Source organism: Bactrocera neohumeralis, unplaced genomic scaffold, assembly GCF_024586455.1.
Source record: "Bactrocera neohumeralis isolate Rockhampton unplaced genomic scaffold, APGP_CSIRO_Bneo_wtdbg2-racon-allhic-juicebox.fasta_v2 cluster10, whole genome shotgun sequence".
Lineage (NCBI taxonomy): Eukaryota > Metazoa > Arthropoda > Insecta > Diptera > Tephritidae > Bactrocera > Bactrocera neohumeralis.
The window spans coordinates 2,326,274-2,352,346 of NW_026089623.1; the positions used below are offsets into that span (position 1 = coordinate 2,326,274).

Genomic DNA, 26,073 nt, shown 5'->3' on the forward strand with positions numbered 1-26,073 from the left:
AGTCAAGTAGAGGACCGTTTCGCCGTCGTTTGTGATTATTTATATTATGGACTAGGACACTGGAGACATGTCACCAACACTGTGACATCAGTCACAACATTATCGATCTGTTTTCGAACTTTTCGATCCGGAAATAGCTATGTAGCTTGATGAATTTTCTTGTACTGCAATCTGGTACTACAGACAACCATATTTCCAACTCCTGCGAAGTCGATCAGTCTTATCCTATGCCATTCCTATTGGAAGTTCAACTTTCTGACTGTCGTACCCAAGATGCCTTCTTTGACCACCCTGGCGTTAAAACGCCAAGCACAATTTTTACATGATAGTGGAGCAGTCGTGATATGCGCGCTCCAGCCGTTCATAAAAAAAGTCATCTTTGTTTTTATGGTCTTTTGCTTCCGTCGAGGCGTACCGCAACTCAGAGCTATGTTGTAAAATTTTGCATTAATGCAGATTTTTGCTAGACGGTCATTCACCGGAGTGATTGTCAGAACTCGACTACTGAATCTTTCTCACACCAAAAATTCCACATCGAATTTTCATTTCCTTTGTATGACCGCTGTAATAGATGTCACAAAGACTTACTCGTCTCCGTCCAACGCATTTCTTGGACGGCGGAGAGACGGCAGCCTTTACGAGGACATGGGCATCGGCACCTTAACAATTTATAGACGGGACATTCCAGGTGCATGTCCTTAAATCATAGTTCTGATCACGTATGCTGTGTTCGTCAGCAAAATTGCGGTCTTTCACCGGATTCTCTTGTTTCTTTTTTATTGGAAGTAGTTTCTATGTGGTGGGTCCAGCACCCAACCTCGCTAGGCGAGTAGTGTAAAATGTTTTACACATTTATATAGCGAGCCGCTTGTTTCAAGGCTGACGCTCGCTGGCAGCCGCACCTCTGGTGAACAGAAGCTGCAATTAGACTTCAGTGAACGAATACGAATACTATTATTATTTAGTGGATCCGCCGAAGTTTCCTCTCTTTTATGCTTTAGCCATGACCCCAGGCACCACACGGGTTGGCTACCGCTTCTTACGCGAGGACGCAAAAGTAGGAATTGTGTATAGCCCTACGACTGTAACTGCTTATCCAGAAGCATGACTATACCCTATTACACTCCTGGATATTAGTTTTGATTTATATTACGATGGAACAGGAGAAAAACGCTTCAAAATATTAATTTGACTCAAAAAGTATATTCCTATAAATAGTATACATATGTATGTACCGCCTCCTTATGTTCGCAACACTTCCCACAGTTCCTTAATGTTAATTTGCTGTTTCCACATTGTAGCTTGCTTCGTCCAGTTTCGGAAATTTTCTCCAGAGACTCAACAAATGTTCACCTTTCTATGTATTTGTACAAAATAAACGTTTAAAATGCTCAATGAATGAAATTATATTTCTATACTCTGCAAGCTGTTGATACAAATTATAATATATGTAGGGTTTCACATAGTCTCATAAAGTAATAAGTTATAACGATCCGAAAACATAGCGTTCAGAGTTGTATTTCTTCTTCTTCTTAATTGACGTAGACACTGCTTACGCGATTATAGCCGATTTAACAACAGCGCGCCAGTCGTTTCTTCTTTTCGCTACGTGGCGCCAATTGGATATTCCAAGCGTAGCCAGGTCCTTCTCCACCTGGTCCTTCCAACGGAGTGGAGGTCTTCCTCTTCCTCTGCTTCCCCCCACGGGTACTGCGTCGAATACTTTCAGAGCTGGAGTGTTTCCGTCCATTCGGATAACATGACCTAGCCAGCGTAGCAGCTGTCTTTTAATTCGCTGAACTATGTCAATGTCGTCATATATCTCGTACAGCTCATCACCAGCACCATAAATCTTTCGCAGAACTTTTCTCTCGAAAACTCGCAACGTTGACTCATCAGTTGTTGACTTCGCCCAAGCCTCTGCACCATATAGCAGGACGGGAATTATGAGTGACTTATAGAGTTTGGTTTTTGTTTGTCGAGAGAGGACTTTGCTTCTCAATTGCCTACTCAGTCCGAAGTATCACCAGTTGGCAAGAGCAATTTTGCGTTGGATTTCTAGGTTGACATTGTTGGTGGTGTTTACGCTGGTTCCAAGATAGACGAAATTATCTACGACTTTAAAGTTATGACTGTCAACAGTGACGTGAGTGCCAAGTCGCGAGTGCGACGACTGTTTGTTTGATGACAGGACATATTTCGTCTTGTCCCTTGTTAACTGCCAGACCCATTTTCTGTGCTTCCTTGTCCAGCCTGGAGAAAGCAGAACTAACGGCGCGGGTGTTGAGGCCGATGATATCAATATCATCGGCATACGCCAGCAGCTGTACACTCTTGTAGAAGATGGTACCTTCTCTATTTAGTTCTGCGGCTCGAACTATTTTCTCCAAAAGCAGGTTGAAAAAGTCGCGCGATAGGGAATCGCCTTGTCTGAAACCTCGCTAGGTATCGAACGGCTCGGAGAGGTCCTTCCCGATTATATATGCCACGGTAGTTGGCGCAGATTGCGGGGTCACCTTTCTTATGGATTTGGCATAGCACACTTAAATTCCAATCGTTGGGCATGCTTTCGTCCGACCATATTTTACAAAGAAGCTGATGCATGCTCCTTATCAGTTCTTCGCCGCCGTGTTTGAATAGCTCGGGCGGCAATCCGTCGGCCCCTGCCGCTTTGTTGTTATTCGAACTTCTTCATGGTCGGGTAATGGAACGTCTGCTCCATCGTCATCGATTGGGGAATCGGGTTCTCCTTCTCCTGGTGTTGTGCGTTCACTGCCACTCAGCAGGCTGGAGAAGTGTTCCCTCCATAATTTAAGTATGCTCTGGGCATCAGTGACTAGATCACCATTGGGGGTTCTACAAGAGTAGGCTCCGGTCTTGAAACCTTCTGTAAGCCGCTGCATTTTTTCGTAGAATTTTCGAGCATTACCCCTGTCTGCCAGCTTAACAAGCTCTTCGTACTCACGCATTTCGGCCTCTTTCTTCTTCTGTCTACAAATGCGTCTCGCTTCCCTCTTCAACTCTCGGTTCTTATCCCATCCCGTACGTGTAGTGGTCGATCGTAACGTTGCGAGGTAGGCAGCCTGTTTTCTCTCCGCTGCGACACGGCACTCCCCGTCGTACCAGCTGTTCTTTTGCACTTTCCGAAAACCAATGGTTTCGGTTGCAGCTGTACGTAAGGAGTTTGAAATGCCGTCCCACAGTTCCCTTATACCGAGTTGTTGACTAGTGCTCTCAGAGAGCAGGAGTGCAAGCCGAGTAGAAAATCGTTCGGCTGTCTGTTGTGACTGCAGCTTGTCGACATCGAACCTTCCGTGCGGTGATCTGCTCTGTTTTGTCGCCGATACAATACCTTGTCAGCACCGGCCATGCTACCAGGGCGACCTTTTTGCCTTTGTAGAATCAAAAATTCCTTGTCTTCGCTAATACGCATGTTTTGTAAGGCATCTCTATGAACAATGTCAAACAAATTATCCAATTCTGCAGAAAGTCTTCAACAATTTTTTTCTGAGCATCAGATCTCTTATTTGGTACGGTTTTTTGAATCTTCTGCCGTAATTTGTACAGAGATTCTAATTTATCGACACACCTAGCTACATCTTTTGTCGGAATTCGAGCTTGTTGCCAAAATATTAATACAGCATTTATTGTTAATTTTGCACTTTCTCTCAATTGCCGATACACAAATCTAATGTTATAAAATAGTAATTGCAGTATTTGTTTGTTCGATGGTAGTTTAGCACCTGTTATCTGATGAGAAATTCTTCCAATTAGTTCAATATTCACAACTTGTTCAGAAAGTTGTCGTGTTTGTATATGTAACGTACTCGCAGTTGCTGGTAATCCACTCATTTCTTTTTTTTTATTAAATAATCACAATTTCGCACAAATTAACATATCTGATTTCAAATGCCAAACAAACGAGAGTGACAATTATTGAAAAAAGAACACAGTCCATTTACTGTTTTATTTCGCTGCCCAAAAATACCGTTACCAAAGTCTGCAGTCGTTCGTTTTTTATTTTTGCAAATATTGCTGGTTGATGTTGCAAAAATAAAGCAATCGACAGTTACGACGATGGTGCGATAAAAAAAAATATTATTTACCGTTTTTTCACTCGAAATAAGAACAAAATCTTATTAAAATTATTCTTTATATCGTGCTAGTTGAGACATATTAAAGCATACATATTTATTTAATAAATACACTAAAAGAAAAATTGATACTTGAATACATAAAACTTGTTTTTTCCTATAGGAAGGCAATTTTTAATTTTAAAACATTTCCGCGCCGTCATCCCATCATCCGATTGTCCCCAAATTTTTTTTTTAACATTTTTACATAAAAAGGAAAAGAAATTAGCCCACTCTGGTAACTTAAAACACTATTTCAAAAATCTCCATATAACGTAGAACACCTCTAATATACATATATACTATAAATGATCAGGATGACGAGAAAAGTTTCAAGTTCGTAGATGCGCGTAATCGGACTATTGCCATGTGCGCAAAACGCCATTAACCAAAAACTTATAAAGTGACATAACTAAGCTCTAAATTAGGATATAAAACTGTAATTTGACACAAAGGGTCGCGGTAGTGAAGTGCCTGTGGCAAAAAAAATTTGAAAAGTGGACGGGACCTCGCCTTCTAATGAATTTAAGATTAATGTACATATGTGTCTCCTAAACCACTATAGCTACAACAACCAAATTCGGCACAATGCTGTGATGCTGTGAAATTACGCCAGAAACATTAAGATTTACCTACGAGATGAAATGAGAGCGCTTTATGGGAGCCGGTATGAAAATTAGACGATGGCATTGCCCCCTTTTTGGTGAAAACCCATATCTTAGGACTCGACCGACCAGTTTCAATAAAATTTAGTACGTACGTCCTAAGTCACGTTGCGAAAATTAATGAAATCGGACTATAACCACGCCTACTTTCCATAAAGCACAATATTAAATTCCATTTGAATGTTTCACTTTCCACTACACAAATCAACAAGCAGTTAATATAACGAGATAAAAAATTGCACGGCTGGTACCGAATATGTGGACTCCAGTATCTATAGTTGACATTTATCGAAAATATTGGTCAATGTGTGAAATATATATGTACATATGTAGTTGAAATTCAGGGATAATCCTTCTCTGACAATGGTATGTCAAAAATGGGATGAATCGGGCCAATGCATCCCTTAGCCCCTATATACCTAATATAAAGATTTTCGATCTTCCGGGTGACTTTATAGTATAAAGCCTTTATAAAGTTTATACCGTATTTTGCTCATAACACTGTATCTTTGTGATTAAAATAGATACATTTCAGCGAAAACTTGACCTAGCTCTTATATATGTAACTAATATCACGATTTTCGAACATCCGGCTGCCTCTATGATTGGCTTTTTAGTATAAGGCATGATAATAGTTGTGGTATTGGCAAAAATAGATAAAATAGGGTCAATACTATTCCCACTTCCATACAAAATTTAAGGATGCCAGTGTATGAGTTATATATAGTATATATATAGTGCATAAAAGTTCTTGGATTTCGATCCTCTTGTTGAAGTTTTACACTTTAAAGTATTTCTCTGGCTTTAATTCTAGCAAGTTGCAAGAGTATAAAATGTTCGATTGCACCCGAACTTAGCCCTTCCTTACTTATTTTACCTATTTTCTCTTTTCTATGAATATTTTTTCTAAATAGACGCAGTAATGTTCATCTACATCTGCTTGGTATTAGTTGAAATTTCTTGATACTCTAGTCAACCCCACTGACACAAAATGCAAAACAGTAAAATCACAAAATAGTTGAAGTTTGAGAACACTTCAACGGATTTTTTTTTACTGGTTCAGTTGATATCTGTAGTGCGGAATTTCAAAATTTTAACCAAAATGCAACAGTTTTGAAAAAAAAAATTATTTTAAAACATAGAGTAGTAAGGTAGAAAAAGTTAGACACAACTGTTTGTTTTTCAGAATTTGTGTCACTTCATTTTCATTGATGTGTTGCCAAGTGTCAGTTGTTCTTGACACATTGTAGAACGCAGGTAGGGTTTGACAGGATTCAAATATGAAACTGTGTTCTCCGTATTGCCCTAAATAAATTTAGAACGATATCTGTTAATTCGTTTAAACAAATATAGTTCGAAACGTGGAATAGTTTTATGAGCAATTTTCTTATACATTTTTCTTATCTTTTCAATAACTTCGTTGCATAAATTTGTTGCATCTACGTCCAATAAGAGTGATATGATTTCTCTTCAACAAAACAAAACTCATTTTGTTAAGGAAATTAAAATATTTTTTATTTAAGGAGAAGTAAAATCGATACAATTAAGCTCTGAATATAATATCATTTAAGCGGCCTCCACGACTTATTTTGCAGGAACGAATGCGTTGAACCCACTAAGTTAAGTCATATGTCATGAATGGCAGTTCAATCTTAACTTCCAAAGCTTGAGGAGGCTCAGGTTTATTGCCAAAGACCAATGATTTCAAAAAACTCCACAAGAACTAGTCTAATGGTGTTAAATCACAACTCCTTGGAGGCCATTCAATGTCACAATTTATTGATAAAATCGACCAAAATCCACTGTCAATTTGAATATAATGGTTGTTCATGAACAACTTGTGGATTTTCTTCACAACTAGAATCGACAGTTTTGTTTATTTACCGCACCACTCAGATGAAAGTGAGCCTCATCGGAGAAGATGATTTTGTCCTGGAATTTCAGCATTCGATTGGAGGCAATGCAGTATCAATAAATGCAAAAAAGAAATTTAATTTTTTTTGCATTCCGAATTGGCTTATTATTCTCCTCATAATTGAACTGCCATTTCTGATCGAAAGTACATACAAACATATGTGATATTGAATTTTTTGACTACTAAATTGCGTGGATACTACTAATGCCCAGAGAACTGTAATTTAAGGATATACTATAAATCGTCAATATATATTGGGTAGTCGAAAAAGTGTTTTCGTATTTTGTCAGTAGATGTCATTGCCGTCGTGAATCTCCAAGGCTACCAATCACATTGCATCATACCAATAGTGTCGGAAAGGAGAGATTTTAAGCTGCATTTTATGTCTCTAGCGGAAAAATGGCAAAAAGTGATCGACCAAAATGGTTTTATTATAAATAATAAAAAGTTGAAGTTTGATTAGAAATACGAAAACACTTTTTCGACTACCATATTGGTTTGGGTCATTATTCCATCAGTGTAAATCAAAATTTCGAAACATTGTTATGCTTTCGGAGAAATTTTTTTAAAAATAATGGTTGTATCCTTAAAGATACACTGGGCGTTCCCTTCATTTTTTACTTCAATACCCAAATGAGCTAAACTTTGTATTCAAACGATTAAAATGCGGCTTATATTGCAAGGAAAGTAATTTATTAAAAAAGTATTCATATTTCATAAATGTTCGTATAAAATAATATAAAATTTGGTGCATAACTTACTAAACAAAAGTGTTTTGAAAATTTTTTTTTTTATATAGTCGTTTTACATTAATACACTTATGTATTGGCAAAGAAAACTTATTATATCTTAAAAATGGTGATAATTATAAAAGCAATTTTTTCAGATGTCATACATAAATTTACTTTATATTTAGAACAAAACATTTTTGTTTGTCCCGAATAATTTGGATACTTACATCTGCCTTTTTTCCCCATTGTAGTCCAGTGATCCGTCATGTCCAATCGGCTGTCTTTTGATAAAGCTACAGAAGAATTCGGTTTCCTCTTTTTTTTCTCTAAAAACGGCTGGAGGTTAGGACGCCCACGTTTAGGGGCTTCAAAAGATTTGAAACTAAATAGGGAACCCGCGACTTTTAACTTAAAATCAATAAGACTCATTTCTTTATATCCGAGGCGATTCTTATTAATTCGTTTGTACAGAATCCATGCATTAGCACATTTTAAGTCTAGTAAGTGATAAAACATTCTGTTGGTCCATTTACGACTTTTCATCGTGATTTTATGACGACCCATACAGCTGTCAATTAAATCTATGCCACCCATATGACGATTGTACTCTTTAATTATTTCTGGGCAGGAAATCACTTTGAATGTCTTGTCCTTTTTGTCGTAACGTTTTATGGAGGAAAATGTTGCAGGTAAATCTTCGTTTTGACCAATCATCAAGATTAGTTTCATACCGATGTAAGTTGAAACAAGATTAACAATCTTGTTGTCCTTCAATGACAATGATGTCACATCGACGCCGTAAATTGAAGCAACGTATTCGCGGCTGGTTCCACGCTCATATTTTGACATTACTTTCTCATTTTTAAGTTTGCAGTTTTTAATCCGATTGCGACGAATAGTCCCAATTGAAAGTATACCTTGAGATCGTAAATATACTAACAACGGCACAGTTGTATAGTAGTTATCAAAATAAACTATATGATTTTGATAACGAGGAACCTCACGCAAAAGTCTAACAACAATATTTGCAGATGACTTCAAATCTGGTTCGTCCTGGAGTAATATGTTAGGTCCTCCGGAAAAAATTTCAAACTTATAAGCAAACCCGGTGGAGTCACATAAGACATATAATTTAAACCCCCATTTCTTAGGCTTGTTAGGCAAATATTGCTTCATGTAATTTTTCATTTTTGAAGAACACATTTGTTCGTCAACGCACAATCGGTCTAACTTAGGTATGCTACCAAATGTTCTGTTTAGGGTATCAATCAATGGTCTAATGAGATATAGTCTATCGCGGTTTGGATCGTCTCGAGATGGAGCATTTTCTTTTTCATTAAAGTGGATGAATTGCCGTATTTTTTCAAATCGGTTCCTAGTCATCGTTGTTTGTATTATTGGAACACAATGGTTGCCATTTTCAGACCAATAATCTCTTGTACTCGGGAGATTGAAGTAAGACATATAAAATAAGATACCAATAAATTTACGTAAATCGAATAAATCAAAATTAAAAGCTTCATTAAGTTCGGAGTAAATTTTAGTTTGCTCAACTATTTTGAGCTCCAAAGATTCTGGAAAAAGGAATGACAAAACCTGAAAAGGAGTTTGCAAAGCCTTTAAATTATCGGGTATGCTACTATCGCCTCTAAAGCTAATTTCAGCATTGGTATATTGAATATTTCCTGTTTTCCATATTACCCTGTCAAATTCAGAGGACTTCGGATCCACAGACAAGTTTTTGAATAATGAAGGAAATTTGAAAAAGGAAGGAGATTCACAAAGGAATCATGTAACGACGTTCCTAAATCTATTTCATCCTCAAAATGGTCATCAACAACGGCAACATTGTGAATTGATGCGTCTGCATTTTGTGTTTTTATTAAATCATCAGAGTCACTCTCGAAATCATCAATACTCTCATAACCAATCTCTTCACACAACATAGCACACACGTCAGCATTGGACATTTTGATTCCATCAACTATTATATAATCGGCCATTATAAAATTGATTAGAAAAATATATATCTTACGTGCACGAACTTTAACGTCTTGTCTCATCAGCGTTCTTAACTCAAATGATATTATAAATGCAATTAACGTGCTTTTGCATTTCAAATACATATGAGCGTTTATCAAATAAAAAGTGTGCGGCAATGCCCAGTGTATCTTTAAAGATACAACCATTATATTCACTCGTATTCAGCAGGGAAGCGAAAAATAAAATCAAGTAAAAATATATCGTTAAAAAATTCTCTTCGGAACCAGTATAAAAATTTTCGGGTCTAGAATGCAAATAGTTCTGGAGATTTTACATTACAAAAGCGATAATTTATTTAATTTAACAAAAATAGTTTTTTTTTACTTTGCTTATCAAATTTGCCTTCAGTTGCAACAAATTTAGTAGAAGTATTACCCTTTATGAAGTGTGTATATTTTCTTCATGCAGTGACATGTGTATTAATGTTTTTAGATCATTAATATTGAAAATTGGTGATATTTAATGGTTGTATCTTTAAAGATACAGTGGGCATTTAAGGGTTAACTCTAATAGTGTGATTGTGCTGGCGGTTGAATTGCGTGCGGACAGTTATATATGCATCACATATGAACAATTCCCGAAGAGAGCTTTGGATCATGGTCCTGGTAAAACCGAAAAGTGGACTCTATACCCAAATCCTTCGCTGTTTGGGTCAAACTATCATTGAGAACTTGAAAATAAAGCATTTAATGGTACGATTACGATTCTTTTGGATTTGATGGTACGGATGGATAGAGGAGGTCATTAGAATCACGAATATATACACATATACCCTTCTCAGACTTATAATTTTCGAGCTATTTGTATTTAAAGTTTCACAATCAAAAGAATCGTAATATTGCCCATTTAATGCATTGCGCTTTCGCTTAATTGGGGCTATACCATGACATGGGTTCCGCCATGTTTAAAAGTTGATTTTAAATGTTTTTTCTACAGCTTCGTGTAAGGGGTTTAAGGTGAAAAAAATACTTTTTTGTGAATTTATTTCTTAAATATCCTTTTTATTTGAACCATTTGCACATTATTGAACATACTTTTGATGAAATAGTGTAATTTTTTCCAGCAGAAATATTTAAGCATAAGCTGATAACAAAGCTTTTCCCAGAACGTTTTGAGAAAAAACACTTTGCAGTTTTCACCATAACTCGGTTGAAAATTATCCGAGAATAAAAAACCAAGAAAAATTATTAGAAGAATTAAATTATAATCAAATCTTCCCAGATTGTTTAAAATTTCAAAAGGATTTGGGAATTAGTTTTGAAGTTATGATGGGTGTGGACTTTAAGACGAAAGTTACGAAGAAAAAGTTTTAAAGTTTTGATCACTAAAAAATCTGATGTTAACCGTTCAAAGGACAGGTAGAGCAAAGAAGGAAGAACTAAGTTCGGGTGTAACCGAATATTCTACACTCTTGCAAATTGCAAATAACGGGTTTTTCAATAAAAGATGTTAGAACCACATATTTTCTAAGTTCATATCATCCAATTAGGGCCAAAAATATTCGGTTATCATTGTGCAGTAGAGATTCCCATTCACAGTAACGTGCCGGTCTTGATCATCACAGAAAAAGTACGGCCCAATGACGCCGTCGGCACATAATACGCACTAATTTTTTCAAGATGCAATGGTGACTCATGGAGTCATTGGTACGTACTCCATAAATAACCAATACTTTCACAGGAATAAAGAATTTCATTTAAACACGAAATCGTTTTTGTTTTATTGAAAAAAAAAAACTTTTCTAGAGCTTTTATTGCGACTCGCTCTCAAAGTTGAGGCCAATGATTCCTAATTTTAATAGTAAATTTTAATAAATTCGACTCGTTGTTGGATCGTATATCTTTACATCATGAAATGGGAAGCCGTACTGAAGAGAAATGGTAAAAAAGCGGGAAGAATAGCGGCGTCGTTTGCTGTCCCTATCAGTTCATTTTTGTAGGGTCCCTATTGAAAAACCCGTTTTCAAAGCCGGCGAAATACTTATAAGTGTAGGAAAACTTTCTATTAAAAAATCTTGCGAATGAATTCAAATTTTGTGGCTTATTAACTTATATTTATATACTTTCTTAGTTTTATTAATATATTTTAATCGCATCAACGACAATTATATTCAAAAATTATACCTAAACGATAACTATATGATATAAACTCAACCGAAGAGGCTAAATTCAATATATTGAGTTGATGTCAATCAGGATATGAAGCCTAGACCAATTTCCTTTACATTCAGCTGTAAACCACATATTTTGCAAAGAAACTTATATATGTATTTAGTTTCATGAAAATATCACACATTCTAACCAACCTGTACGGTTTAAAGTCAGATGAAAGGTCGGAAATTATGATTTTCTACTTGTAGTTTTATTAGGGAAAATAAACTTGGTAATATATGATAAAAATAATGACTATTCACATTTTTAGAATCAAGAAAATTTAAATTGGAACATTTAATCTTTCCGACAAACAAAATTTCAATACTGACGGAACGGTACAGTTTATTATGCTTATATCTTTGTTTTTTGTCTCGGGTCGTGAGTAAGAAATCATTTGACTTCAGCAACATTGCAGGACTTATTGATTTCTGCGTAAATAAAAAGATTTCCTGCCCTCGACACAGGCAAACAACCCACGTACGGTTGTCAGTGGAAGAAGCAAGGGATGCCGCCGTCTACTTTTAGAGTTTATCCTTGTTATTTATTTAGAATAGAGAAAGTCACTTTTAAAGAAAATTGTTGGCGTCTGAATTGGAAGGGTAAGTTTGTGGGTATTATAGGGATTCTAGGTATCAATATTGTCTCTCCTCGTCTGAACGATGTGTGTCTCAGCTCTGTGGTACGTAATCTAGTGCTGTTGCACAGTCTGGGTGCTCAAAGTGTGTTAAACGTACGATATATATTCGACCTAGGGCATTTGAGGTCTTCACACCATACCAACCGTCAACGGGTGGAACGAGTAATAACTTGCCTCTTCCACATAGAACAAAGATCGAGCGATCTCGTCTTGCTGGCACAGGCGGAGGAATGCGGTGAGGGTGGTAATAGGCAGTGTTAAAAGATAGATTGGCAAGGTAGCCTCTGTAAAGTATACGCGCTCGCCGATTGGAAAGTGCACAGCAAGATAGTTAAAACTATATAAATTTCTTCGATGCCTTGCATGTAGCAGTAAACCAAGTTTTCTCCATGTCCTTTGTTACTACTTACATATCGGCCCGCCCGAAGCATCTGGACCTCATCATTTGGGTCGATCGTTGCGTTATTCTCCTTAGGGTGAAAATGGCCTGCTCTTATACATTTAAGTTTATACCTATTATATATATATAATATCCGAAAACGTTGTCTAACTTCACATGTCTGCAGGTTCGAGTTAACGTAGTTTTTGATGTTCACCCACCGACACTCTGCGCTGCCCCGACTTCACGACAGGCGACTGAACGCCCGTAGGTTTATGTCAAAATTTACACATACCTATTGTACAGTCTTCAGTATGGGTCGAAGAGTGTACGAACGAATTGTACTTCATTTTAAGTATCGTATTTGAATTTTAAAAATTATGTACAAAGTTCCCCATACATTATCCGAGAATTCATTTTCATCGATTTTCCCATCGGAATAAAACGCTTATGTGTTAATCCAGGATATCAGCTAACTCCATACGAAAAGTTATTTAAATCGCTTTAGCCGTTGAGTAGTAAAGATGTAAAAAACATACCCACCCACAAACTTCCGCCTTTATAATAGTAGTGTGGTGCTACTATTACATATATTTCCGGCATTAACTTATAGTATACGAGTATTTAGAGTTATCAATTACTTTTGCTGAGATCTTTTACATATTGACCAATACAGAATAAAGTCAACCGGAAGTGTGAAATTTTTTTTATTAAGTATCTATCTATTTTTTACACTACTGCAGATTTTCAATAAAAACAGTTGCTCTCTGAATTCCATTAAAACACTTTCAACAATACCATATAAGGCGTAATGTCAACCGAATGTTTGAAAATTCTGATATTGATTATATGGCGGCTAGAGCAAGTTTTCATACGATTTTATTCATTTAAGACACATAGTTATACTGTTATTAGAAAATACGTTTGTTCACTTTTACTAAGATAACAAAAATTGAAATTTACCCAGTGGTTTCTGAGATATAGAATTTTAGCCATTCTCCACAATTTTGGTTTTTTCAACATAACAGGGTGTAAAAACTGCAATGAGGGCTCTTCCCCAGCAGGTTAGTTGATTGATTTGGTTTCAGAGGTTTGGAATTATTTATTACAACTCGTCAAGTCATCCTATTCATTATATACGTACATATATACTTATGTATGTACTATATAACTATATCATACTGTGCAGCAACATGTTACAAGAGAATACAAATTTGCCCTTGAGCGAGATGACCTTTCGCCCCGTGCTTGCTTACAAAATGCGAGCTGTTTAACAAATGACAATGTTTATATTTTAGATTTTTTATTACTACGAAAGTGAAAATATAACATTACACTTATGTATTAGCTAAAACATGATTATTCTTCATAAAATGGAACACATAAGTGTGTATGTAAGTACTTTTTCATAATTTGAATTTAATCTTTTGATCTGATCCCATGGGTTATATCCAATCCTCTGTACTCAAGAAAATACTTGTTGGGAAGAAAATCGGACACAAATACTTGTACGAGCTCTTGACTTTGAAACGAATATTTTAAACCAAAGAGTGAATCGTACTACAAATGTGTATCGAAAACTTGGTTGACTGTCCATCACTTTTGATGGAAACTATGTATGTTTAAATAATTATGGTCAAAATTTGCAAACAATGCGTTTATTAAAAATGGCACTGGCGGACACATTAATTCGAATGCACCTGAACATATGTAGCTCATTATTGTTTCCTTGCATATATACAAGCATATGCACGTATGTACAAAATTTAATTGCTTTGGTTGCACCAAGATATTCCTCACCAGAACTGATTTCGATTGGTCAGATTGTATGGCTATAAGCTAAAGTGATCCGATCTGAACAATTTCTTCGGGGATTGCACTAATGCCTTTGACAATTACCTGTGCCAAATTTCGCAACGATATCTCGTTAAATGACAAAGCTTTCTATGCAGGCACCTGATTCCGATCGTTCAGTTTGTATGACGGCTATGTACTATAGTGGTCAGATAACGGCGTTTCCGATAAATGAGAAGCTGTTGGGTGAGAAAAGGATACAATTTCAGATTGTTATGTCAAAAACTGAGAGACTACGGACCGATGCACAGTGGTCGCTCTTGTATGGAATCAGCGGCCAAAAATACTTCCACTGTCTATATAAAAGTGAAACTTTCGCCAAAGCTGTTTAAAATCTCACTCTCCCGTTTCCCACTCCACCACCCTCGATGGTTACAAATTTTAATTAATTATAATATTAAATTAAAAAAGTTGATAAACGAAAAAAGGAATTTTTTGAATATTATTCAACTAAATAAAAAACTGATTTTAATAAAATTGATTTACTTTTGCATGATAGTTTCTTTGACTAGTGATAAAAGGATCTAAACTTAAAAGCATAATACCAGGAATATTTTGAGGAGGATGGAGTCATGTGTAGCAGTTCGCGCAAGTGAGGAAAGTTCTCTGATCGTCATTCACTTGGGAGTGGCCAGAAACGATTCTTTTACACATGGCTCAAGCAGCTCACTCCGGTCTTTGACCAAGCATCCTCTGGGTAGCCTAAGAACATCCGTTCGAATGCGAGCTAATGTGAGAAGGCGAAACATCCTCTACATAGGGTTGTGCGCTGGGTTTGGGACCCGCCACGTAAAAAAACACCCCCAATGAAAGGAAGCAACAAACCTCGGATGAGAGACCCCCCTTTTGATGACGACCATGGCAAACGAAATAAGGACTACGATTTGAGGGCATGCACCTGGAATGTCCGGATCCTTAATTGGGAAGGTGCCGCTGCCCAGCTGGTTAATGTCGTCGCGAAAATAAAGGCTGACATCACCGCCGTCCAAGAAATTCGATGGACGGGACAAGGACAGAGACGAATAGGTCCTTGTGACACTTACTACACTGACCATATAAAGGAGCGCAAGTTTGGTGTTGGATTCGTGGTGGGAGAGAGACTCCGTCGCCGAGTACTATCATTCACTCCGGTGAATGAACGTCTAGCCACAATCCGCATCAAAGCGAGGTTCTTCAACATATCGCTGATTTGCGCCCACGCCCCGACGGAAGAGAAGGACGATGTGACCAAAGATGCCGTCTATGAGCGCTTGGAGCGCACTTATGAGAGCTGCCCCCGCCACGATGTCAAAATCGTGCTTGGCGACTTTAACGCCTGAGTGGGCAAAGAAGGTATCTTTGGCACTACGGTCGGTAAATTCAGCCTCCACGACGAAACTTCCCCAAATGGGTTGAGGCTGATTGACTTCGCCGGGGCCCGAAATATGGTTATCTGTAGTACTAGATTCCAGCATAAAAAGATTCATCAAGCTACCTGGCTGTCTCCGGATCGAAAAACTACCAACCAGACCGATCATGTTGTGATAGACAGAAGACACGTCTCCAGTGTTTAGATGTGCGTGCGCTCCGAAGTCCTAACATCGATTCAGACCACTATCTTGTTGCAGCCAAGATTCGCACCCGCCTCTGTGCAGCAAAAAACTCACGACAACAAACACAAGGAAGGTTCGACGTCGAGAAGCTGCAATCACAACAGACAGCCGAACGATTTTCTATTCGGCTTGCACTCCTGCTCTCTGAGAGCACTAGTCAACAACTCGTTATAAAGGAACTGTGGGACGGCATTTCAAATTCCTTACGTACAGCTGCAACCGTAGCCTTTGTTTTTCGGAAAGTGCAAAAGAACAGCTGGTACGACGAGGAGTGCCGTGTCGCAGCGGAGAGAAAACAGGCTGCCTACCTCGCAACGTTACGATCGACCACAACGCGTTCGGGATGGGAAGAAGAAAGAGGCCGAAATGCGTGAGTACGAAGAGCTTGTTAAGCTGGCCGACAGGGGTAATGCTCGAAAATTCTACGAAAAAATGCAGCGGCTTACAGAAGGTTTCAAGACCGGAACATACTCTTGTAGAACCCCCAATGGTGATCTAGTCACTGATGCCCAGAGCATACTTAAATTATGGAGGGAACGCTTCTCCAGCCTGCCTATGATATTGATATCATCGGCATCAGCACCCGCGCCGTTAGTTCTGCTTTCTCCAGGCTGGAAAAGGAAGCACAGAAAATGGGTCTGGCAGTGAACAAGGGCAAAACGAAATATCTCTTGTCATCAAACAAACAGTCGTCGCACTCGCGACTTGGCTCTCACGTCACTGTTGACAGTCATAACTTTGAAGTTGTAGATAATTTCGTCTATTTAGGAACCAGCATTAACACCACCAACAATGTCAGCCTGGAAATCCAATGCAGGATTGTTCTTGCCAACAGGTGCTACTTCGGACTGAGTAGGCAATTGAAAAGTAAAGTCCTCTCTCGACGAACAAAAGCTATGTAAACTCTATAAGTCGCTCATAATTCCCGTCCTGCTGTATGGTGCAGTGGCTTGGGCGATGACAACAACCGATGAGTCGACGTTACGAGTTTTCGAGAGAAAAATTCTGCGAAAGATTTATGGTCCTTTGCGCATTGGCCACGGCGAATATCGCATTTGATTGAACGATGAGCTGTACGAGATATACGACGACATCGACATAGTTCATCGAATTAAAAGACAGCGGCTACGCTGGCTAGGTCATGTTGTCCGGATGGACGAAAACACTCCTGCTCTGAAAGTATTCGACGCAGTACCCGTGGGGGGAAGCAGAGGAAGTGGAAGACCTCCACTCCGTTGGAAGGACCAAGTGGAGAAGGACCTGACTTCGCTTGGAATATCCAATTGGCGCCACGTAGCGAAAAGAAGAAACGACTGGCGCGCTGTTGTTAACTCGGCTATAACCGCGTAAGCGGTGTCTACGCCAATTAAGAAGAAGAAGAAAATTCAAAAATATACTATTATATATAGGCGTGAAAGTTTACACCGATATGATGTGCCCAAATAAAAGTATGTGTAAAACAAACATTTGATAAAAGTGAGAAAATGATAAAATTAAAACCAAAGCTCAAATATGTTTATATACAGATGTATCATGAAACAAGTAAAGAAGGGCTAAGTTCGGGTGTCACCGAACATTTTATACTCCCGCATGATAAAGTGATAATCGAGATTTCATTATACGTCATGTACATATTTTTGAAATACCGTATTTTTGTAAAGTTTTATTCCGCTATCAGAGAAGGCATCAGATGGAATTCAAAATAGCGTTATATTGGAAGAAGGCGTGGTTGTGAACCGATTTCACCCATATTTCGTACATGTCATCAGGGTGCTAAGTTCGGGTGTCACCGAACATTTTATACTCCCGCATGATAAAGTGATAATCGAGATTTCATTATACGTCATGTACATATTTTTGAAATACCGTATTTTTGTAAAGTTTTATTCCGCTATCAGAGAAGGCATCAGATGGAATTCAAAATAGCGTTATATTGGAAGAAGGCGTGGTTGTGAACCGATTTCACCCATATTTCGTACATGTCATCAGGGTGTTAAGAAAATAATATGTACCGAATTTCATTGAAATCGGTGGAGTATTTCCTGAGATATGGTTTTTGGTCCATAAGTGGGCGAGGGCACGCCCATTTTCAATTTTTAAAAAAAGCCTGGGTGCAGCTTCCTTCTGCAATTTCTTCCGTAAAATTTATTGTTTCTGAAGTTTTTTGTTAGTCCGTTAACGCACTTTTAGTGATTTTCAACATAACCTTTGTATTATCCGATTTCTTCCATTTTTGAACTGTATATGGAAATGCCTGAAGAAAACGACTCTGTAGAGTTTGGTTGACATAGCTATAGTAGTTTCCGAGATACGTGCAAAAAACTTAGTAGGGGGCGGGGCCACGCCCACTTTTCCAAAACAATTGCGTCCAAATATGCCCCTCCCTAATGCGATCCTTTGTGCCTAATTTCACTTTAATATCTTTATTTATGGCTTAGTTATGACACTTTATATGTTTTCGGTTTCCGCCATTTTGTGGGCGTGGCAGTAGGCCGATTTTACCCATCTTCGAACTTAACCTTCTTATGGAGCCAAGGAATACGTGTACCAAGTTTCATCATGATATCTCAATTTTTACTTAAGTTACAGCTTGCACGGACGGACGGACAGACGGACGGACGGACAGACAGACATCCGGATTTCGACTCTACTCGTCGCCCTGATCACTTTGGTATATATATCCCTATATCTGACTCTTTTAGTTTTAGGACTTACAAACAACCGTTATGTGAACAAAACTATAATACTCTCGTTAGCAACATTGTTGCGAGAGTATAAAAACAATAAAATATGCACGAATATACATACACATTATATTAACTAATATAAACAAACGTGATTTATTTGAGGGCGAGACAGGGATCACAACTTTTTGTTTACCTTAAATCGATGTATAAAGAAAAACATGCCACTCAAAAGGGCGCTTATAAAACATATGTTTTAAAATAATAAAAAAATATATTATAACATAAAAACCAGGTTTATATAAGATATACCTTTATTCTCAATATTCATTTCGATTTATGAGGATTAAACACGATTTTATATTACAATTTAATTTATTACTAGGGGATCCGTTCACGCGTTGCTGTGGTATACATTTCATACTATTATTCATATAATAAAATATTCAATACAGTGAAAATTTTATTTACAAATAAAGGCGAAAACGTTTTTGTCGGTATAAGAATACAATTGATTGTACTTGAGTTTTAATTTTGAATATGTTCATACAAATAAATTTCATTGAATTTAATGCTACTTTCTCAATGTCCTTTACCAGCCTTTCTGTCCAGTCAATCGAGTTGTACGCTTAATAGATTGTACTTAATAAACATCGTCCATCGGCGTCCATTTAAGAGAGATTTCACTGTGTTCTTTATTTATGAATTGTTTTAACTATCCTATCTTCTAAGTTGGTTCGAACTGGACACAGTGTGCTAAATTTTACTAAAATCGGTTCAGTAGTTTAGGAGTCCATCGCGGACAAACAACGTGACACGTACTTTTTATATATAAAGATAAGAGATAATTTGTAAGCTATTTTCACTGCACAGTCCGCGTGTTTCTATTGTCTCACTTCTCTCGCTTTTCGTAGCCCATACGAGTGGGATAGAGCAAAAATGTATTTACCATTAGTTTTATTGGTGTATTAAGAAATAGCTTTGATACAAATAGTGGTGAATTTCAAACTTTTTTTTTTTATTTTCGGCCTATGAAATCGACCAGTGTGCGATGGACAGACAGACGGAAACGTCTAAATCGACTCATCTCGACACGCTTATTATTTATGTATAAATTTTATAGGGTCTTCGAAGTGCTCGTGGAAAATCTCATATACTTCATAAAAATAATTCTGAAATTATTATGTAAGAATTTTAACAATTTTATTAAACTTTATTTTAAATATTTATGAACAATACAAATTTATTTCTTTATTGCAGTTTTATTTCTCAATTTTTTCGCGAATGACCATGTCAGAACAAATCATAGAAAAACACTTGAAAGATTGAAGTGGTTCAATCCTCGGTGAATAATGTGCAAACGTCAATGTCGCCTTTGTTACGATTCAATGTGCCGTGCGAACTGTATAAAAAAAGCAACAAGTTGATGGGCCCTTGGTCTCTAATCGGAGCGCTCATAGTGCTCTCAGCAACAGCTGGGGATTCCACTAGCAAAATTATAGCGCCGCAACAAAGTAGAAGTATTAGCAGCGTCAGCCATGCCAACGACAACGCAGATTACACCACAGCGACCATAAGTGTTGTAGGCGTAGCTGGTAGTCGTGTAAGCGGAAATGGAGTTGGAGGTGGTACTGTTGTCATTGGCAATGGTGTAATAGTGGCAGGTAGCGCTGGACCTTCGTCTATGTTAAATAGTAAGTAATATTATTTCAGCTTAATTAGTTTTTTTAAGTTTCTATAAGTTTTCAAATAAATTTTCTTAAATGATACTTTGGTCCTAAAATCTACGTTTCAGAAATAGCTAATTTCACATGTACATATGTACGTATATAAAATTACATATGCATGTAAGAATATCTGGATGCTCCACTTAATTTTCTTTGGTGCTATGAAGATCAGTATATTTTCGTTTAAATTTTTGATTACATTCCTAATCGCATGATTTGTTTACATATACATATGTTTGTATGTGTTTGTGTATACTATATATACATAGTATGTATGAAAGTGAGAGAAATGGTTGGTGTATTAAAATAATGTTTGCAGCTTTGCAGGTTGTACGCATCACCTAAAACTAAGCGTGATAGATATAGGATTATATACATATATGTATATAAATGATCAGGATGACATGATGATAATTTGAGTAAAAATTGAGATATCTCGATGAAGCTTGGTATGTAGGTTCCTTAGTAAAAAAAAATTCGAGCTCGTAGATGGACGGAATCGGACCACTGCCTCGCTCACAAAGCGCCATTAACCGAAAACACATAAAGTGCCATAACTAAGCACTATATTAAGATATAAGGCTGTAATTTGGTACAGAGGACCGCAGTAGCAAGGGGCACCTGTGGGCAAACATTTTTGAAAAAGTGGGCATGGCCCTGCCATCTAATAAGTTTAATGCACATATCTCCTAAACGACTTAATCTACAACAACCAAATTTACTGAACACAAATCTTATAAGAACTTCTATGCACTGTGTGAAAATGAATAAAATCGGATAGCCCCGCTCACTCCTTATATAACGGTACTAAATGAACCAGAGACATCAAATTTTATCTCCGAGAAAGTATGAGAAGGCTTTATAGGGGCCCGAATGAAAATTGAACGTTCTTTGGTGAAGCCCCATATCTCGGGACCTGACTAACCGATTTCGACAAAATTTGGTACGTAACATTCCTATCCTATTTGTATATCACAGTGTGAAAATAGGTGAAATCGGACAACAACCACGCATACTTCCCATGTAACACAATATTAAATTTCACTAGATTATTTCACTTTCCAGCACACAAAATCAAGAAGTAATTAATATCGGGTGATTTTTTAAGAGCTTGATAACTTTTTTTAAAAAAAAAACGCATAAAATTTGCAAAATCTCATCGGTTCTTTATTTGAAACGTTAGATTGGTTCATGACATTTACTTTTTGAAGATAATTTCATTTAAATGTTGACCGCGGCTGCGTCTTAGGTGGTCCATTCGGAAAGTCCAATTTTGGGCAACTTTTTCGAGCATTTCGGCCGGAATAGCCCGAATTTCTTCGGAAATGTTGTCTTCCAAAGCTGGAATAGTTGCTGGCTTATTTCTGTAGACTTTAGACTTGACGTAGCCCTACAAAAAATAGTCTAAAGGCGTTAAATCGCATGATCTTGGTGGCCGATATTTGAGTTATTTCAATGAAAATTTCAGAACGTATTTGACTCATAATATCATTGTGCCTGAAATTAATACGATTGGGCGAAAACTTCACCTAGCCAGGATTTTTGAACATCCGGCTGATTTTGTATAATGACTACGTATAATGATTTCGGTTTTTCTAACAAATCCTATGCCGAATATATACGTAGGTCAGTGCATTAGTTATATATGGTGTATGTATACATAAAATTGCTTAGATTCCGATCGTCTGATTGACGTTTTACATCGTAAGGTCCCTGGCTTTGATTCCAGCAAGTTGCAAGAGTATAAAATGTTCGGTTGCACCCGAACTTAGGCTTTTCTTACTTGTTTGTATTCTGCTTTAAACATATTTTTTAACTCATTTTCTTTTTTCCACACGTTCAGCAAAAATGAGTTGTGCCGGTTAGTGCAGTTTGCATAGTTTGGTAGTGTTTATTTTTACAGTCACTGTATTTCCATTAGCACACATTATTTACGCATTATAAGGCCAAAGCTGGCGTGAAATGGGATGTTCGCAAAATGGATTCCTATCCAGTAAGCGTCGTAAAATATGTATATGAGAATAAGAACTTCGAATTAATAAAATAACTGAAAACAATTATTTATATAAAAAATCAACAGCGAAAGTTAACAAAGTTCTCATATTCATTTAACATGTATAGGCCATTTTGGACTAGTAATGTACATTTGTCATACAAATATTTGGATTTGTAAAAGATGCAATTTCGTTAACAATTGAATTACTAAGGCTGAGTTAAACAAAGTTGTTGAGAAAATTTTGACAACACATCAAATTTTAAGATAAGGATTCCTCGGTATGTGAACTAGTCCAAAAATTGAAAAGCTGTAGAATTTGTAAGATTTAAAATATTTAATTCTACACATAACAGTTTTAGAAATCCACTTTGATTCTTACAAAATTGTGAAATGATAAATTGCTCGACTGCTCCCTTAATGGCAACGTAAATATTCGAAATAAAGCATTAAGCAGCGGAACAGTGTATCCTATCTTATTAGTGAGACCGTACAGAAAGTGACTTTCACGCCACTATTATATGCATGGCTGAATTAGGAGAATGACGTATGCACCTCAATTTCATTGTACAAATGTAGGGTCTAACTGTGCCTTATTTTTCCTTCATCGTGCAATCCACGCATATACTTATGTACGTACATACAAGCAGTTGTAGTTTTTTTCTAGAATAGTATTTTTTCTGTAGCTTAGTAAATGTTAAAGTGCAATACATTCAATTTCTGAATCAGTCTATTCGCTGCTCGACTATTCGCTCCAACCATAAGGTCGTATGGTTTTTGGCAATTTAACTGATTACGCTGCTCGACTATTCGCTCCAACCATAAGGTCGTATGGTTTTTGGCGATTTAACTGATTACCCGTGAAAATAGTAAAGCTTCAGTGATGAGTAGATGCGGAGAGTGGATATTCATATAGTACGTATACACATGCATTCATGTAGCCCAAAAGGCAAGAATTCAAACTGGAACTTGATACTTATTGTTGTTTTAATGGTTTCACTGCATTGCATGGCCTGCTCCTGATAATGTACAAATGACTGCAGCAACAAACAATATTGGTCCACATAACCCTAGGTACTTTTAACAAAGGTTACCTTTGTTTGTGTGTGATCAATATTCATATGTATGTATAATTCGCATGAATATGGTTGTTAATCGTAAACAGCAAAACAATAACAACTATGACATAGTTTGCGCAAGTACATTATTAATTCTATTTGAACATAGCAATAAATCCAATAATTTATGTATTTAAGCACATATGTATGTACATTAAGGTGGGCCAAAAATGGTTTTAATTTTTTTTTTCTCTTAGTTACCATGAAAATCTCATCCGACATGACTAAAAACAAGTTCTGGTAAGACCTGAGCTCTTAATTTTAATATTAAGAGGTGCCCAATCGACATTTTTGATTTCCCATATAAATAACACAGGAAATTTTGTTTTTTTGTTTGGATTTTTAATGTACACAAACAAATAATTGGAAAGCGAGAATCAACACTTATTCATATAGGAAATTTACCGATCTACTAAAAAGGTCTGGAACATTTTTTGGCTGAGTCAACTCATTCAAAGTTATTCGTAGTTAAAGTCCAACAGAAAATTATAAAAAATGATTTCCACAATTTTTATCTTATATTACAAATTGATGGCTGATAAACATAATAAACCATATTTTTCGTAAAACTTATCGAGTGTTTAGCGATGTAACCATAGAATTTTCACAAAATATCGATAATCATTTCATAAAATTAATTTTTTAAGTACTTAATTTAAACAAAAACTTTGAACTCTACTCTGTGTGAGTGACGACTTAGAAACATTAGTCGTTGCCTGAAAAAATAATGTGTCCTATTTGCTCCTGACTCTCGGGAAATGTAAATTAATAAGAGCCATTTTTCAGTAATTTTTCTATTGCAACACAACTTTTTTTTCATATCTCTTACATGTTAAGTATTTCAAAATTAAACTAAAATCTTTTTGTTACAATCGGAAAATTTTTGTCGGTGATTTTTAGCAACTTGCAATAAATATTGCAATTGTTCTTCATTTTTAGTAAGACATTTGTTGTACTCCTCTATTACAGCCGAAAACGTAGACTCGTGGCCCGTGTCAGGTGATACGACCTATCTTATGGGCGCGCAATGTAAGTAAACAGCGAAAAACGCTACTCCCTCTCTCTTTGCCGTTGGATGCCGTAGATTTCCACGGCATTTGGATTTTTGACATAGCAACGTGTCAGCTGATTGCTCTCTCACAACGCAGGGTTGTCAATCTCGATATGCTGTAGTAATTATAAAAGTTGTCTTCAATATGTTGGCAACATTGTTCAAATGAAAACAAAAAAAAGATGGGAGATTTCTCTAGGCAAAGGAAGGAAGGGAGTAGCGTTTTTAGCTGTTCCTGCTATAAACAAAGTTGGAGAGATTGACGTAAGACTGACATATGTATGTACATATATGTACATATATACAGTGAAACTTCGATAAGTCGTAACCTCGATAAGCGAAAAACCTTGATATTTCATAGTATTTCTTCGGTCCCTAGAAAAATTCATGAAAAATGCATGTATTTCGGTCCCTTTGATAACTCGTATTTTTCTTGAGACAAAAATTGAAAAATGTGTATCAAAAGCCTCTACAACTCGTATTTTTTTGTTCACAAAAAAACGTACGTAACGAAAACATAGTATGTACTTTATATTTTAAAATTTAAATATGTACAATCATTTCTTGTTTTTTATGTAAAATTGAAAAAAAAAAATAAAAAACTATAATTCGTATATTCTGTATGTTGCCTCTATAAGTTGTATAACTTGATAACTTGAAAAACTCCATAACTCGTATTTAAATTGTGGTCCCTTGCAAATACGAGTTATCGAAGTTTCACTGTATATATACAGTGTAATTACTCATAACCAGACATCCACCATCGGAGGGTTTTTGTCTGTCTTGGGGAGCTGGCCACAAATAGGGGAATAACAAAAACTTGTGTTTAAAATATATACATATATGTATACTATATATACTTAGAGTCACAAGTATGAACAGAAGTGAAAATTTATTAAATATTGCATGTTTTACAAAGTTTTTTTATTTCGGAATGACGATTACACTCATATTCGTATACTTAAGTTGAATATATGTACATATGTATATATGTACATACATAAATTGATTTACCAAACTGAAACATATCTCAACTCTTTCGCACAGAGGTGACTAAAAAGTATAGCTCGGGAGTCACACTACCATTTGTATACAAATTTCTTCATACTATTTATGAACTCAGTCCGTTTATCAGAAATAATTTTAACGAAATATTGGCAAGGTAGTGTCCGTGTCCGGTCATTGGGCCGTCAGGTTGTCCGGTTATTGGAATTGGTTTCGTAGAAAAATATTAATGAAAGTTCATAAAATTTGTCCGGTTATGGGGGCTATTCTTATAGGGTAACTTCACTGTACATGAAAGCGTAAGGCAAGTTTTTGTCTTTTGACTTTTGCTTCTGCCCCAATGACACAGCCAGTGTTGAAGTTCACTTTTAAGCTTTAAACATAGCGCGACGT

The 26,073-nt window shown here is 36.6% G+C and overlaps 1 protein-coding gene across 5 annotated transcripts in view; it reads left to right on the forward strand.

Moving 5' to 3' along the window:
- Nucleotides 1–26,073, forward strand: part of LOC126764853 (neurotrimin) — a 364,259-nt gene that overhangs the window by 24,378 nt on the left and 313,808 nt on the right. For all 5 annotated transcript variants that reach the window (XM_050482466.1, XM_050482468.1, XM_050482463.1 and 2 more), the window contains exon 2: nt 20,047–20,480. In XM_050482466.1, coding sequence (XP_050338423.1) covers nt 20,153–20,480 — 328 coding nt within the window. In that variant the 5' untranslated portion in view covers nt 20,047–20,152. The remainder of the gene's footprint in view (nt 1–20,046; nt 20,481–26,073) is intronic.